Below are 18,020 nucleotides of genomic sequence, written 5' to 3'. Positions count from 1 at the left end.
GGTTCACAGTGGGGAGAGGCCTTTCACATGTTCCATGTGCGGGAAAGGATTCATTGATTCATCCACTCTGCAGAGACACCAGAGAGTTCACACCGGGGAGAGGCCATTCACCTGCTCTTGAGTGTGGGAAGGGATTCGCTCAGTCTTACCACCTGCAGACTCACCAGTGAATTCACACTGGGGAGCGGCCTTTTAGCTGCCCCGCCCGCGTGTGGGAAGGGATTGAGTTCTCACTATTTCCACAGACCTGTCTCACTAATATCCAAAAAAACAAGCCACCACACAAACCAGTGTTTCAGGTTGGAACACCCTCCCACTTCCACGGCGTTTCGGATCAGCTTTCAGTCCTTTCTGTGCCAGTGTTTGATTTGGAAATTCTGCAAAACCTTCCGCCGCCTCTTTCGTGTCCATTACTAGAATTGTTCCATCGGTATCGTTTCTTACATCAGTTTTTTCTTAACTGGATCACAGGTAAGAGAGGGATTTCATGAGAAACTTCTTTACCTAGCGAGTGGTGAGAATGTGGAACTCACTACCACAGCGAGTGGTTGAGGTGAACAGCATGAATACATTGAAGGGGAAGCTAGATACATACATGCGGGAGAAAGGAATAGAAGGATATGCTGATGGGGGAGATGAAGAGGGCTGGGTGGAGGCTCATGTGGAGCATAAATACTGACGGAGACGAATTGAACTGACTGACCTGGCCCTGTGCTGTAGACTCAATGTAACAGAGGCAAATGTATTAATTTTAGATCCAACTGTAGTGGGGGGAAAACACTATTTACTATCCAGGATAAAATAAATGTCCTTCATCAGCTTTTTAGGGTAATTTCAGTGGAAATATGCTCTCCCCGGCTGTTACGATCCCAGTAGGGACTGTTACTGTTTAAAGAGAAATCCAAACACTCAGTAATTAACTAAAAGAACCGAACAAGATTACATTCCTCTGAGCAAAAACAAACTTTAATGGAAATTAAACAAAATGAATAAAGTTCATGCTACTAACCTAACACTATGATTGGTAATTATTTAAGTTCTAATCCCATTCTACATTCAGTTCCACCCAACGGTTCCCTTACACACCAGTTGACGAGGACCCAGGTTCGATCCCGGCCCTGGGTCACTGCCTGTGTGGAAATTGCACATTCTCCCCGTGTCTGCGTGGGTCTCACCCCCACAAGCCAAAGTTGTGCAGTGTATGTGGGTTAGCGATGCTAAATTGCCCGTTAACTGAAAAAAAAAATTGTGTACTCTGAATTTATTTATTTTTAAAATCTGTATGAATATTGGCCTCTGGGGCATTATACAGCAAACAAATCCAGGAGGCAAATGTAGGACCGATTGCAAATCTCCCCAAAATCTCAAATAAATAGTTCCATTCCAGCCTATCAAATGTTTTTCAGCATCCAAAGACACCATGACCTCAGGCTCCAGAGCAGTGGAGGGGAGAGGACAATGTTTAAGAGGCGTTGAGCATTGGCCGACAACTGCCACCCCTTCACAAAGCCTGTCCAATCTTCAGGCACGATAACTGGGAGACACGGCTCCAGCTGGAACGACGCCCTCAGCCAACAGCTTAACATCGGTGTTCAGAAGTGAAATGGGTCGGTACGACCCACCTTCTACTGGGTCCTTGTCCCCCTGGAGGAGCAAAGAAATTGAGGCTCGAGTGAGGGTCAGGGGTAGTGACCCCCTGCACAGCGAGTGGTTAAACATGTCCATTAACAAAGGTATGAGCTGCTCCAAGAACATTTCTAAAATTCAGCTGGGAAGCTGTCCGGACCAGGGGCTTTGCCAGATTGCAGCTGCCCAATACACATCAATATTCCTGCCCGGCACAGGGGGGAATCCAATTCCCATCTCCTGCCTCCCTCTCCGGTCGGGAAAAGTAAACCATCCAAAATACCCATCATACCTGATGTGTTTGGAGGCTCAGACTCATACAGCTCACGGTGATATGAACCGAAAGCTGCATTAACCTGGAGAGGAGCTGATCCAGGTTACCTTCCTTATTCCGAAGGTGATCAGCCTTCTCCCCATGTTTGTGCAAGGTGTCCCTGGAACACCGTAACTGACCCACAGCCTTATCCATAGATATCAGTTCAAATTGGAGCTGTAATTTCTTCCTGTACGTCAGTCGCTCCGGTGTTGGGACAAGTAAATATTGGCGGACAACTTCCAAAATGGAGTCCACCAGTCTTTGTCGCTCCAATCTCTGTTTTCATGGTGTGAGCTTTATGTGAGATCATTTCCCCCATGATTACATTTTTAGGGCCTCCCAGAATGTGGAAGGAGATATTGACTCTGATTTGTTGAGCTTTGGCCGCAGACAACCACTCACAACATTTGTCATCAGACCTCAGCGTGGTGTCGAGTCTCCAAGGTGGGCGTTGGGAAGGGCCAAAATCAACAAAATGAGGGGCGTGGTCAGAGATGACAATTGCCGAATATTCGGCTGCCGCCACTGAAGGGAGGAGGGACTTAGCAACAATAAAACATCAATTTGGGAATAACAAGACTCCACTAAAATTACATTCAAGCTCCTATTCACAAACTTAACCCCCTGTCAGAATGAACATGGTTCAGTCCTGGATGTGATTAACAGCAGCAATAACGGCAGAATCCAACCCCTGTCATCACTCGTGAACTCGCTGGTGTCTCCGCAGGTGTGTTGACTGAGTGAATCCCTTCCCCCGCACCGTGCAGGTGAACGGCCTCTCCCCAGTGTGAACTCGCTGATGTCTCCGCAGGCTGGATGAATGTCTGAATCCCTTCCCACACTGAGAGCAGGTGAATGGCTTCTCGCCAGTGTGAATTCGCTGGTGTATCCGCAGTGTGGATAACTGAATAAATCCCATCCCACACTGAGAGCAAATGAATAGCTTCTCCCCAGTGTGAACTCGCTGATGTTTCCACAGGGTGGATGAATGTCCAAATTCGTTCCCACACTGAAGGCAGGTGAATGGCTTCTCCCCAGTGTGAACCCGCTGGTGTGTCTGTAGGTGGGATAACTGAGTGCATCCCCTCCCACACGGAGAGCAGATGAACGGCTTCTCCCCAGTATGAACTCGCAGGTGTGTCTGTAGGTGGGATAACTGAGTGAATCCCTTCTCACACTGAGAGCAGGTGAATGGCCTCTCCCCAGTGTGACTGCGTCAATGAGATTCCAGCTCTGATGGGAAACTGTATCCCTTCCCACAATCCCCACATTTCCACGGTTTCTCCATGTTTTGGGTCTCCTCGTGTCTCTCCAGGTCCAAACAGTCAGTTGAAACCTCGTCCACACACACAACACGTGTACAGTCTCTCCCCGCTGTAAATGGTGCGATGTGTTTTCCGGCTGTGAAACTGGTTAAAGCTCTTTCCACAGTCAGTGCTCTGGAACACTCTCACTCGGGTGTGTGTGTCTCGGTGCTTTTCCAGTCACACCGATGTTTAAAATCTTTTGAAGTCAACAGGTCGGGCAAACATTTCTCCTTCCAGATTTAATGGTCGATGAACCGAGTGACTGTCAGATCTAGACGTGATGTTTGAGATTTCTGTCTGTAAATCCTATCCTTTTAACATCCTGTAAAAGGAGTTTACAAAAGACATCATTGTCAGTACAGGATAGAAATTCAGAACAGATTATTTTAATTTCTTTGGAACATTCTTTCCTCTCTTGTTCCCCAAAAGCTGTAAATCTCCATCCCACACACTCTCCCTCCATTCTCACTCTGCTGTATCTAATATTCACCCTCCCAATTCTGCTGAAGATGCTGATTCAGGCTGATTGACAAATCCATGCTCACTGCTTCCTGTCCTGGACACAGAGGTCATAAGAAGTAGGAGCTGCAGTTGGCCATTTGGCCCATCGAGCCTGCTCAACCATTCAATGAGATCCATCCCAACAGAACCCGCCTGCGAGTGATCAACGAGGCAAAGGCTAAAACATCCCCCGCTATTGCCTGCAACTCCGGCACGTCCGACACCCCGAACATGTCCCCCAGGGGACTGGGCTCTAAATCCACACACAAGATCACCGACATGGTGCTGAAGAACAACCTCCAAAATTTCTCCCAACTTCGGGCAGGACTAGAAGATGAGAACAAGATTGGCTGATCCCCTCCCTACACCGCTCACAAATATCCTCCACCCCCTCAAACAACTAGGTCAGGTGGCTCTGTGTACTACCTTTAGCTGCATTAACTCCAGCCTCGCACACGAGGTTGAGGCGTTCACCCTCCGCAGCCCCTCACACCACAGCCCCTCTTCCAGCACCATCCCCACTTCCTCACATAAATCGCCGAGACGACCCTCCTGCCGAACTCCATCACTGACACCATCCCCTCCATCAAAGAGGAAGGCGGTGTCACCGGAAAGGTTGGAAAATCCTTTTTTGCGAAGTCCTGCACCTGCATCTACCTGAAAACCCCTCCCCTTGTGAGACCCTAAACTTCTCCGCCAACTCCCTAAACTCGCAAACTGCCCCTATAGAAATAAGTCCTTCATTTCCATCACCCCCTCGCTCCTCCCATCCCCAAAATGATGCAGCCATCCTCCCCAGCTCAAATCTGTGGTTCCCTCGGATTGGCATCAACTTTGACCTCAACCCCCCCAACCTAAAGTGCTGCACAAATTGACTCTATATTTTCAGCATGGCCACCACCACAGGACTCCCTGAGAACTACCCTGGGGAAACGGGAGCAGCACCATCGCCAGCACCTGCAACCCCCACCCCTTACAATAGCCAGTCTCCATCCTCTCCCACAAAGCCTCCATCTCTCTGCTCCAAACATGCACCTTCTTCACGTTTGCCGCCCAATAATAGTCTAACAGGTTCGGAAGTGCCAAGCCCCTGACTGTCGCCCTTTCTGAATCACTGTCTTCCTAATCCTTGTAACCTACCCCCCACACAAATGACAAAACCAACCTATCCACCCCATAAAGAACGATTTCGGCAAAAAGACCGATAAAAATAAAAACCACAGCACAATGTTCATCTTAACCAGTTGCACCCGGGTAGTGGATAGATTTAATGCCTTCTCTGCTTCTAAGATCAATTTTACTGAGTCCAAGGTGGGGAGGGGTTGAGGGCCCCCTCCTCTTGCTAACTTCCCCTTCAGATGGTTCCCCCTTGGGATTTAAATATCTGGGAATGTCAATGACCCCCTCTTTCAAACAGCTACATGGGGCCAACTTTCCACAGCTGATGGTGACTATTAGGTGGGTCCTTGCCCAGCGGTCGGCTCTTCCAATTTCATGGCGAGGGAGGATCGCCTTCATTAAAATGAATGTGGTGCCCAGACTGTTGTACCCTCTGCAGATGCTGCCTATACTGCTGTCAACCAGAGTCGTTAGGGGAATTAATGGAATGATTAGTACAGTTATCTGGAACAAAAAGAAACCTCGCCTCAAGTTTATTAAGCTCCAATCAACAGGAGCTAAGGGAGGGTTGGGTCTCCGGAATATCGGGCTATATCAATTGGCCTCTCATCTAAGGTTCATAAGGGATTGGGTGAGAATGGACCCAACATCCCTCTGGCTCGATATAGAAGCAGACCAGTCACTTCTCCCTCTATCCAAAACTGGCATAGGCGGATTACAGAATGCACCCCCATGGAATGTTTAATGTCTGCAGTTCATTCAAAGTCTGATATATTTGGTAAATTATGTGACCCCTATCTCAGATATATAAGTTCCAATTTGACTGACTTGCTCCTCCAGGGATTTCCATCAGTGAATTAAATTCAACTTAGGTCGGGAGTCGGGCACAGTGAGGCACGGTGGTTAGCACTGCTGCCGCACAGAGCCAGGGACCCAGGTTAGATTCCTTGAGTGGCTATCTGTGTGGAGTTTGCACGATCTCCGTGTCTGCTCCGGTTTCCTCCCACAGTCCAAAGATGTGCAGGTTCAGTGAATTCATCATGCTAAATTGCCCCTTCGTGTCCAAAGGTGTTAGGTTAGGTGGGTTGACCATGATCAATGCATGAGGTTACGGGGATAGGGTGGGAAGTGTGCCTCCGTGGAGTGCTTTTTCTGAGGGTCAGTGCAGATTGAAGGACAGAATGGCCTCCTTCCGCACTGTAGAGATTCTAAGTCATCTATGTTATGTTATTCATTTGAATTCGACTATGCTGTTTGTCCATTTGTAATATTTTGGGGGGGGTGTCCTGCATTATTATCCTTCCATTTTTATATAATCTTACCCTCTTTCTCCACTCACTATGTTAACTGGTTGTTTAATGGATCAGGCAGTTCATCTCGAGGCTCTGGTCGCTCAAATATCCTGTTACGAATTAATTCTGCAATGTGTTGCTTGTATTTATGCTGGCCGTATCAGTTCTGCACTGTACCCATTTTCCACAAAATTTCTATTATTCTGTTGCATTCATTGTTTAAAAAACATTTCAAAAGAAATATTAAAAATATTAACTCATTCATGAATACTCCACTGATCCCTTTTGAAGAGAAATCCAGAAACTAACACTCTTGAGGGAAGAGATGACTGTAAATATATACCGTAGCTACAGCACAATAATACACTACTGAAATAATAATAAATATACTTCATTATAGAACCATAAATAATATATCTAATCTGTACCATTTAACAACACTGGACATATCTCTGTCCGATATTAATTTACTGACCTCTTAAATGTCAGCCATCTCCTGGGGAAACCAGCCCTTTAATTGTGAACTTCAGGAAAGAGACCATTCTTTTAACCAAATAAATAAACGTGTCACGCTGAGGGAACAAAGGATGTCAATGTCTTTAAGAGAGAGAGAGAGAGACCTGGGCCAAGCTTTGCAGAGTCTGCACCCTCCCTGGATTCACTTCCTTTCCCTTCAGTTGCTGCAAGTCACCAATTGAAGGTGAGAATGAGAAAAGAAATGGAAAGTGGGAGAAAAGAAAGTGTTTTACTCACAGATGTTGGAGACAGGAGGAGGTTTTACCTTCACATCCGCTGTGACATCACAATAGAGCCCTGCCTGAATCAGCCAATTGGAATTACTCTATTCCGAAGTGTCGTCACTGGGTTCCAGTGCGCGGTCGCGGTCGCGGGAGCCCCGCCCCCACCCGTTCAACCCCCTCCCTCTGCACCTCGAGACCAGGTTTCCAGGCAACCGGCTGACGGCTGCGACCAGAGCTGGAGGCGGCTCGGTGATCTCCCCCCTGCCTGAGACTGCGCATGTTTGAAGGAGAGTGGAAGCTGCGCGTGTGCAGGCGAGCTCAACTCCTGAGAGGCATTGACCAATGGGAAGAGTTGCACAACCGGAAGGAGTCTGGTCCTCCAGCCAATCAGAGCGTGGGGTTTGTATGACTGAGCTTCACTCCGGCGGAAACTTCCTCCTGGGCCTTCATCAAACAAACCTCCAGACGCCGCTGGTTCTCCAGCATTCTGCACCTTTCATCAGCAGTGACGCAAATGATCACACCCCCCCCCCCCGGCCCCCCCGCCCCCGGAATGAGCTTTACACGTCTGGAGGGGGAAATACCAGGGGCCGAGTAAACGGAAGAACTAAAACTCTTCCTGAAAATGTGCAGTGAATGAAGTACCTCTGAGGACAAGAAAATAAGGGCCAACAAGGGAATGGGGATCGAATTTCCTTCCCACATTTTAGACCCACCCGTGAAGACCTACATCCACCACCACCCACCCTTCAGCAATGGCGCCACTCGGTTCTGCCATGATTAACGCTCGGATAATAGAAGGAAGCACACGGTACATCTACTATAACAGATAAGATAATACAATTCTCTGCAACACTCGAGGAGAAAAAGACATTCAAGCGGGACTTACAGAATGACAACTCCCTTCAACAGGATAAAAGATAACAAATTCAAACAACAACACCACGACAGGGAAAGAGTCCGGATTAGAGCCTGAGTTAGTCCGAGCTGCAAACCATCCCTCCAAATCTTTGCCCTTCATGGATTTAACGAAGACCAAGGCAGTAGTCGGATTATCGAAAGTCTTGACGGAGTTGTCAAATATAATTTTCAGGGTCACAGGATAAAGCAACATAGTTCCCTTCAAACTTCATCAAAGTCTCGATGCTTCGTTTGTGTTGCTGTTGAAAAATCCTGGAATAAGGAAATCCTCACTCCCTCATGGAGGCAGGTCCCACCTCGCCTTACCCGTCTTCAGGACCTTCTGGTGATCTTTCAAGTTGTGGAAGTGAATGATTACAGGCACAAAGAACAAAGAAATGTACAGCACAGGAACAGGCCCTTCGGCTCTCCAAGCCCGTGCCGACCATGCTGCCCGACTAAACTACAACCTTCTACACTTCCTGGGTCCGTATCTCTCTATTCCCATCCTATTCATGTAGGATGAAAACTATTCCTCGGCCTCAAATACAGGATCCGATGCCCTTTCTAATTTGAAACACCCAGGCTTCACATCCAGCTTGAGAAAACGTGGCAGCCGGTCCTCGAAGAACCTAACGGGAGCCTCACCCTCCACACCTTCTGGCAGGCCGACGACTCGGATGTTCTTTCTCTGACCTTCAGTTTTCCAAATCCTCCAGGACCTCCCTCTCGTCACTCGGCCGGTTTTCCCAGGATTTAATTCTTGCCTTCACCGAGGAGGCAACTTGCTCAACATTCAGGATTCTCTCCTCGGGATCGTTGATCTTTTCCTTGATGTTTTGCAGCTCAGCCTCATGAGCTCACAGATATTGAGTCAGCACACTCAGCCTCTGGTCAGTAACACGGAGAATGTCGCTGACATAGATCGGCCAATGATTCCATAGAATAGATGAGCAGGCTCGATGGGCCAAATGGCCAACTGCAGATCCTATTTGTTATGGTCTCTGTGACCAGGACAGGAAGCAGTGAGCAGGGATATGTCAATCAGCCTGAATCAACACCTTTAGGAGAATTGGGAGGGTGAATATTAGATACAGCAGAGTGAGAATTGAGGGAGAGTGTGTGGGACGGAGATTTACAGCATTTGGGGAATAAGAGAGAAAAGAATGTTCTCCAGAAACTAGAATTGTCTGTTCTGAATTTCTATCCAGTGCTGACAGTGATGTCTTTTGGAAATTGTTTTTCCAGGATATTAGAAGAGGAGGAATTACAGACAAAAATCTGAAACGTCATCTCTTAATCTGACTGAGTCTCTCAATTCCTTGGAACTGAATATCACCGGACTTTGAATCAAGAAGGAGAAATGTTTGTCTGTTCTTTCGGCTTCAAAAGATTTCAACCATCAGTGTGACTGGAAAAGCACCGAGACACACACACCCGAGTGAGAGTGTTCCAGAGTATTGACTATGGAAAGAGCTTTAACCAGTTACACAGCCTGAAAAGACATTGCATCATTTACAGCGGGGAGAGACAGTACACGTGTTCTGTATGTGGACGAGGCTTCAACTGATTGTCAAACCTGGAGAAACACAAAGAGACCTCAAACATGGAGAAACCGTGGAAATGTGGGGACTGTGGGAAGGGATTCAGGGCTCCATCTCAGCTGGAAGCTCATCGACGCATTCACACTGGGGAGAGGCCATTCACCTGTTCTCAGTGTGAGAAGGGATTCACTTTGTTATCCAGCCTGAAGTCACACCAGCGAATTCACAGTAGGAAGAGGCCATTCACTTGCTCTCATTGTGAGAAGGGATTCACTCAGTTATCCAACCTGCGGATACACCAGTATGTTCACACTGGGGAGAGGCCATTCACTTGCTCTCAGTGTGAGAAGGGATTCACTCAGTTATCCAACCTGCGGTACACCAGTATGTTCACACTGGGGAGAGGCCGTTCACCTGCTCTCAGTGTGAGAAGGGATTCACTGATTCATCGAACCTGCGCAGGCATCAGCGGGTTCACACTGGGGAGAGGCCTTTTACCTGCTCTCAGTGTGAGAAGGGATTCACTACTTCATCGAGCCTGCGGACACACCAGCGAGTTCACACTAGGGAGAGACCGTTCACCTGCTCTCAGTGTGAGAAGGAATTCACTTGGTTATCCACCCTGCGGAACCACCAGCGAGTTCACACTGGGGACAAGACGTTAACGTGCTCTTAGTGAGAGAAAGGATTCCGAGATCCACCCTGCAGGAATACTAGCGAGTTCACACCTGGAAGAGGCCATTCAACTGCTCTGAGCAGGGGAGACATTCAATGAACCGTCCCAACTACGGATTCACTAGCGAGTTAATTCTGGGGAGAGACCATTCATCTGCTCTCAATGTGGGGAGGGGTTTGTGATTCATCACGCCTATTGTGACTCCAACAAGTTCACAATGAATTACAGATGTTGGCTTCGTTGTTATTGTTTCTGCTCTCACTTACATCCAGGACTGCATTTTGTTCATTCTAACATCTGGTGACTGGTGATGATTGGAGGGTTTCTTTCTGCTGGACTGGCCGGTCTAACACCTCTGCCTCCGGTAGGCTGACCATTTTTGAGGCTAGTTGCGATTACCTGGTTCCTTGTTTGATGAGGAGCACAAAATGAAAAGGTGTTTGCACGTTGGAAGTTATTTAGTTCCCAAAGCAGCCACGTTGCCATGAAGATGGGCTGTGGTGGTTACAGGGTTCTTTTGTCTAATTTTTCTGGATGTTTCTCACAGAAGGAAACTATCAGGGTCTGAGGGGCAAGTTGACTGTGGTAGTTTGGGAAATTACAATAAACATATAACTGAAAGTGGCAACGCAGGTGGATCCGGTAGCTAAGAAGGCATATGGCATGCTTGTCTTCATTGGTTGGGGCATTGAGTATAAAAATTGACAAGTCATGCCCATCTCCGAGAGAACCCTGTCATGGTCCCTCTCAAGGCAAACTTTATTTTCTCAAGACTGAGAAACCCAGCCATGTCACCAAATCAGGTCTCCATACTCTGGGGTTTCGAGTCCCTCCACATCCGGCTATCAGGGAGGCAAAGGCCAAAACCTCGGCCTCTTTCGCTTCCTGAACTCCCGGATCGTCTGACACACCAAAGATCGCTATCTCTGGACTCGGCACCACCTGCGTGTTTAGGATCTTGGACATTGCCTTCGCGATTCCCTGCCAGAATCCTTTGAGAACCGGACATGCCCAGAACATATGGATATGGTTCGCTGGGCTTCCCGCACATCTATCCTTAACCCCAAAGAACTTGCTAACTCTTGCTGCCGTCATGTGTGCCTGATGGACCACCTTAAACTGAATTAAGCTAAGCCTGGCACATGATGAAGAGGAATTGACCCTATTTAGGGCTTCCGCCCATAGGCCTGCATCCAGCTCCCGCCTAGCTCCTCCTCCCACTTGCCCTTAAGCTCCACCACTGGGGCTTCCTCCGCCTCCTGTAGTTCTTGGTAGATGTCCGACACCTTCCCCTCTCCTATCCAGGTGCCAGAGACCACCCTATCCTTTATCCTACGTGGGGGTAGCAACGGAAATGCCACCACCTGTTTTTTAGAAAGGCACGGACCTGAAGGTATCTGAAGGCATTTCCAGAGGGCAGATTAAATTTCTCCTCCAGCTCTGAACTAAAGAGGTTTGTGTGCACACAGATATTGACATGAAGGGTTTTTTATATTCACAGACCCTGAAGCAGATTATTGCAAGTCGCACTGAGGTGATTTCAGGTGGTGCTATTCCCATGTGTTTGCTGTCCTTGTCCTTCATGACAGTCAAGGTTATGGGTTTAGAAGTTGATGTCGAAGGAGCTCTGTTGAGTTCATAATCATAGAATTTACAGTGCAGAAGGAGGCCATTCAGCCCATCGAGTCTGCACCGGCCCTTGGAAAGAGCACCCCACTTAAGACCACGCCTCCACCCTATCCCCTTAACCCAGTAACCCCACCAAACCTTTTTGGACACTAAGGGCAATTTATCTTGGCCAATCCACCTAACCTGCACATCTTTGGACTGTGGGAGGAAACCGGAGCACCCAGAGGAAATCCATGCAGACCTGGGGAGAATGTGCAGACTCTGCACAGACAATGACCCAAGCCAGGAATTCAACCTGGGACCCTGGAGCTGTGAAGCAACTGTGCTGTCCCAACCACTGTGCTACCGAGTTGCCCCACCACTGTGCTACCGTGAACCATCTTGTAGATGGTACACACACTGCCACCATTGTGCTCTGGAGGTCAAGGGAGTCACTGTTTCAGGTGATGGATGGGGCACTGAGCAAGCAGATGCTTTGTCCTGTGTAAAACATGATGTGGAGATGCCGGCGTTGGACTGGGCGGGGGGGGGGGGGGGGGGGGGCGGGGGGGTGAGGAAGCATAGTAAGAAGTCTCACAACACCAGGATAAAGTCAATAGGTTTATTTGAAATCACAAACATTCAGAGGACTGCTCCTTCTACAGGTCTCACTTCACCTGATGAAGGAGCAGTGCTCCAAAACCTTTTTGATTTCAAATAAACCTGTTGGACTTTAACCTGGTGTTGTGAGACGTCTTACTGTATAAAACAGACTCCATAATTTGAATAAGACTGGCTGATAAATAATAATTGTTGTCGGAAAGGACTGTGACTGAGAAAATATAACCAATTCAGTCCACTTGAAAAAAGATCTGCTCTACAAATTATATTGGAAGAAATCCCATTTGAAGTTTGTGGTTGAATTTATTGCCTCAGCAGCTCACTCAGGTACCGGACTGGCAAAGGCATTGATTGGACAATAGTGGAAACAATGATCTGAAATGTTCTGTGAGTGAAACATTTTCTCCTTAATCCAGAATGGACTATGTCAGAGTTAAAGGCAATACCAGGCTAAATTACATTGAATATACAGCACAGAAACAGGCTTTTCAGCCCAACCAATCTCTGCCAGTATTTTTACTTCACTTCATCCTCCTCCCATGCTTTCCCATCTGACTCTATCAGTGAGTCCGTCTGTTTATTTCTCCCTCATGTGTTCATCCAGCTTCCTCTTCAATATATCGATGTTATTCACCTCCACCACTCACTGTGGTAGTGAGTTCCACATTCTCACTACTCTCTGGAAAGAAGTTTCTCCTGAATTCAATTTTGCTCTTACCCCTACAAGTGTGAAACCCCCCCTCCCCATTTCATCCCAGTACAAGGAGATTGGAGACTGGAGTCCGGATAAGCAATGGCGGCCATCAGAGCCAGAATCCCCCGCGGTAACGGAACCACTCTATTCACCGAGCGGGTTGCCCGGACTGCGCATGTCCCTGGGAGCGATGGGAAGCTGCGCATGTGCAGAGAGAACCCAGCCTCTGACCTTTCTGCTGAGGTGTTGACCAATGGGAACAGTTGGAGGACCGGAAGGACTCTGTCTCTGAAGGAAAAGGAAGTGAATCCAGGGAGGGTGCAGACTCTGGAAAGGTTGGCCCAGGCCTCTCGGTGAGTGCACGGATTGTGCGAAAATTGGAGGGGTGGTAAATAGTGAGAAGGATAGTCTTTGGTTACAGGAATAATAAGCTTTAATATTGACAAAAGTAACCCTGCAGCGTCCATCCAATTCAGTTAGAAATTATTGATCATCTCTGCTTGAGAACCTTCATAGGCAGAAAGTTCCAGATCATGATCAATCACTACCTCCTGTATCTGAACCAACTGATACAATCCTATACATTAAACACAATTTTCGTCCTGTTACATATTTCCGTTAGACTGGCAGTCTGCATGAAGATTTCCAGGGCTCTCTGTCCACGATTGTAAGCAGTGAGCATGGATCTGTCAATCAGCTTGAATCAGCACCTTCAGGAGAATTGGGAGCAGAGTGAGAATGGAGGGAGAGTGTGTGGGACGGAGACTTACAGCTTTTGGAGAATGAGAGAGGAAAGAATATTCCATAGAAACTAGAAAAGTCTGTTCTGAATTCCGATCCTGGACTGACAATGATGTACTTTGTAAACTCCTTTTACAGGATATCAGAAGAGGAAGAATTACAGACAGAAATCTCAAACCAAACCTCACGTCCCGATTTGACAGATTCACTCAATTCACGGGGACTTGAATATCATCAGCCTTTGAATCGAGAAGGAAAAAGGTTTGTCTGTTCTTCCTGCTTCAGATGGTTTTAACCATCAGTGTGACGGGAAAATCACCGAGACACACAGACCTGAATGAGAGTGTTCCAGAGCACTGACTGGAAAGAGCTTTAACCACTTACACAAACTGAAAATAAACAGCACGGAGAGACCGTACATGAGTTCTGTGTGAGCCTTCAATTGACTGTCCAACCTGGAGAGACACAAGGACACCAGCACCATGGAGAAATCATGGAAATGTGGGGACTGTGGGAAAAGATTCAGATTCCCATCTATACTGGAGACTCATCAACGCATTCACACTGGGGAGAGGCCGTTCACCTGCTCTCAGTGTGGGAAGGGATTCATTACGTTATCCAACCTGAAGAAGCACCAGCCAGTCCATGTCGGGGAGAAGCCATTCACCTGCTCCACATGTAGGAAGGGGTTCAGTACTTCATCCGAACTGCGTACACACCAACAAGTTCACACTGAGGAGAGACCATTCACCCACAGTGAGTGTGGGAAGGGATTTACTCAGGTATCCAATCTGCTGGGCCACACTGTCACTCACAGCAATGAGAGACCCTTTAAATGCTCTGACTGTGGGAGCAGCTTCAAAAGGTCTCACAAACTGATGAACCATCAGTGCATTCACACCAGGGAGAGACCGTTCAGCTGCTCTCACTGCACAAAGAGGTTTCGAAACTCATCCCATCTGCTGATACACCAGATCCTGCACACCGGAGAGAGGCCGTTCACCTGCTCTCAGTGTAGAAAGGGATTCACTCAAATAAGCAACCTGCGGAGACACGAGCAAATTCACACTGGGAAGAGGCCGTTCACCTGCTCTGATTGTGGGAAGGGATTCACTCGGTTATCCCACCTACAGACACACCAGCAAATTCACACTGGGGAGAGGCCGTTCACCTGCTCTGACTGTGGGACAGGATTCACCCGGTTATCCCACCTGCAGGCACACCAGCGAATTCACACCGGGGAGAGGCCGTTCACCTGCTCTGACTGTGGAAGAGATTCACTCAGTTACCCAATCTGCAAGCACACCAGCGAGTTCACACTGGGGAGAGGCCATTCATCTGCACAGTGTGTGAGAAGGGATTCACTTGGTCAACACTTCTGCTGAGACACCAGCGAGTTCACAAGTGATGACAAGGGTTGGATTCTGCTGTTATTGCTGCTGTTAATCACATCCAGGACTGAACCATGTTCATTCTGACACTTGGTGAAGTGGGAGGGTCAGAGAGTTTCTTTCTGCTGGACTGGCCGGCCTCACGACTTTGCCTCCAGTGGGCTGATGCTCTTTGAGCCTGGGAGAACACATTTCCACTGAAATGATCCACAAAAGCTGATGAAGGACATTTATTTTATCCTGAATAGTAAACAGTGTTTTCCCCCATTACAGGTAGATCTAAAATAAATACAGAAAGAACTGGAAAAACGCAGCAGGTCTGGCAGCATCTGTGAGAGAGAAACAGAGTTAATGTTTCACGTCCAATGTAACTCTACCTCAGAACTAAAGAAAGGGAGAAATGTGATGGGTTTGATGCTGGTGAGAAAGGGGGGAGGGTCAGATAGAACAAAAGAGAAAATCAGGGATTGGTGAGATTAAATAACAAAAATGTCCTGGAACGACTTGCAGTGGAGGCCCTGAGTTTATCGGCCGCACACAAGGTGACTTCTGCTTGTAAGCTTGGATTTCTGGCCCTTTCTGCCCGGTTAATGGGCACTTAGTTTGTAAAAAGTGCAGAATAAGTGGAGGGAGTTGGTTTCTCCTCCAAAGTGGAATATCAGCAGGTTACAACACCCGGCAAAAGTCGAGTATAGCCGTGTGGTGCAGCAACTGAGAGTATGACGGAGTTGGAGGGTGTTTCGGCAGCATCAGAAAGAGATGCAAGAGGACAGGTCCAGGGCGATTGAGGAAACAGTAGCCCCTCTTCATGGGACTTTGGAGCGGGTGGAGGAACGCCTGGAGTCACAAGGTGCGATTATCCGAGAGGTGGAAAGGACGGTGTTGGATCCCGGTGATCAGATCGTGTTGCTGGAGGCCGAGATGGTGATGCTGGAAGAGGCCTGAAAGGTGCTGAGGGCGAAGGTGGACGACCAGGAGAATCAGTCCAGGCGACAGAATCTGTGAATTGTAGGCCTGAAGAAGCGGTGGAGGGAACGAGTGCCATGGGCTATGTATTGAAAATGTTCACGAAGCTGGTTGAGGAGGGGGTCTTCGATAAGGCCCCGAAGGTGGATCGGGCCCCCCAATCATTACAACAGAGGCCGAGAGCTGGGGAGCCGCCGTAGGCAGTGATCGGCCTGCTGCACAAGTTCCAGGAGAAGGAGAGGATTCTGAGGTGGGTGAAGTCGACGTGAGGCTATAGCTGGGAGGGGAATCTGATCCGGATCTACCAGGACATTGGGGCCGACCTGGCCAAATGGCAGGTGGGTTGGGTTTTAACAGGGCCCAGGCTGCGCTCTTTCGGCCAAGGTCTGGTTCGGGGTGTTGTATCCGGACAAACTCTGGGTGACTTTCACAAGGGCAAAGGACATTATTTTACGATTTCAGAAGAAGCGGATGACTATGTCAAGGAGCATGGGTTGGGGAGGAGTAATGGTGGGATCTGTTCTGTCTCGATGTGTATATATAAGTTTTGTAAATGTTATGTTCTTTCATAGAATTTACAGTGCAGAAGGAGGCCATTCGGCCCGTCGAGTCTGCACCGGCTCTTGTAAAGAGCACCCCACCCAAGGTCAACACCTCCACCCTATCCCCACATCCCAGTAACCCCACCCAACACTAAGGGCAATTTTGGACACTAAGGGCAATCTATCGTGGCCAATCCACCTAACCTGCACATCTTTGGGCTGTGGGAGGAAACCGGAGCACCCGGAGGAAACCCACGCACACACGGGGAGGATGTGCAGACTCCGCACAGACAGTGACCCAAGCCGGAATCGAATCTGGGACCCTGGAGCTGTGAAGCAATTGTGCTATCCACAATGCAACCGTGCTGCCCAAGTTTTTTGCATGTTATGACTCGGGCTCGTATGGGTGGGTTCTTCCCGGAGGTTGAGGACAGATGTGAGAGGTACAGGAGGGGGCCTGTCAATCATGTTCACATCTTTTGGGTGTGCCCGCAGTTCGGGGATTCTGACCATTGATTTCCGAGACCCTGCCGGAATTGTGGGGGTGACGATGGCGCCGTGATCTTTAGTGGGGCTTTCATGTTTTCGCATCTGCCAGAGCTGCTGGAGGGGAAGGGGGTCTTCACCACTCTGATTGCCCGGCGGCGAATCTCACTGGGTTGGAGGTCGGTCGCCCCACCGAAGGTATCGGCATGGTTGGGGGATTTGACGGAATTTCTGCAGTTGGAGAAGACTTAAGTACGTTCTCCGAGGGTGAAGAGGGTTCTACTTAAGACGGAGGGTCTTTCTGTCTCTATTTAAGGATCTGTTTGTCGCCGTGCGTGGGGGGTGTCAGTTGGGAAAGGGATGTTGGGATGTTGGGGTAGTTTAGGGGGGAAAATGATAAATTGTTTGAAAGCCAATGGTATTTGATTGTTGTTTATTTGTATAATTGATTATGTTTCGAATAAAATACATATATTTAAAACGCGAACTAAAAGCCTAATGATCTTGTCCATTGTTGGTAGAAAAAAAACATCTGGTTTACTAATTCCCTTTCGGGAAGGAAATCTGCCTCCTTACCTGGTCTGGACTACATGTGACTCCAGATCCACAGCAATGTGGTTGACTCTGAAATGGCCCAGCACAAAGCTGTAAGAATCCTCAAGGATGTTTATTCCATAGAATGGAATTCTACAGTCCCAGAAGGGGACCATTCGGCCCATCGAGTCTGCACCAACCGTACCAAGAGCAGCTACCTCAGTCTGTTCCCCCGCCATATACCCATAAACCCACTTAACCTGTATATCTTTGGACAGTGGGAGGACTCCAGAGCGATGGAGGAAACCCACGCAAACACGGGGAGAATGTGCAAACTCCACACAGATAGTAACCCAAGGCTGGAATTGAATCCGGGTCCCTGGCACTGCGAGGCAGGAGTGATATTATGAATGAAA

The 18,020-nt window shown here is 48.3% G+C and overlaps 2 protein-coding genes across 6 annotated transcripts in view; one reads left to right on the top strand and one right to left on the bottom strand.

Moving 5' to 3' along the window:
* Nucleotides 1-18,020, bottom strand: part of LOC140422239 (uncharacterized) — a 262,902-nt gene that overhangs the window by 12,196 nt on the left and 232,686 nt on the right. The window lies entirely within an intron of this gene.
* The window catches only part of LOC140422253 (uncharacterized), a 227,500-nt gene that overhangs the window by 207,751 nt on the left and 1,729 nt on the right, over nt 1-18,020 (top strand). Inside the window, exons 1-2 of one of the 5 annotated variants that reach the window (XM_072507287.1) lie at nt 10,439-10,457; nt 13,824-17,563. In XM_072507287.1, coding sequence (XP_072363388.1) covers nt 14,168-15,070 — 903 coding nt within the window. In that variant the 5' untranslated portion in view covers nt 10,439-10,457; nt 13,824-14,167 and the 3' untranslated portion in view covers nt 15,071-17,563. Of the gene's footprint in view, nt 1-10,438; nt 10,458-10,492; nt 11,475-12,221; nt 13,298-13,823; nt 17,564-18,020 lie in introns of those variants that run through there. The other 4 variants (XM_072507288.1, XM_072507290.1, XM_072507285.1 and 1 more) reach the window with 4 other exon arrangements.

Source organism: Scyliorhinus torazame, chromosome 5 (assembly GCF_047496885.1).
Source record: "Scyliorhinus torazame isolate Kashiwa2021f chromosome 5, sScyTor2.1, whole genome shotgun sequence".
Lineage (NCBI taxonomy): Eukaryota > Metazoa > Chordata > Chondrichthyes > Carcharhiniformes > Scyliorhinidae > Scyliorhinus > Scyliorhinus torazame.
This window is presented reverse-complemented; position numbering and strand designations above follow the sequence as displayed.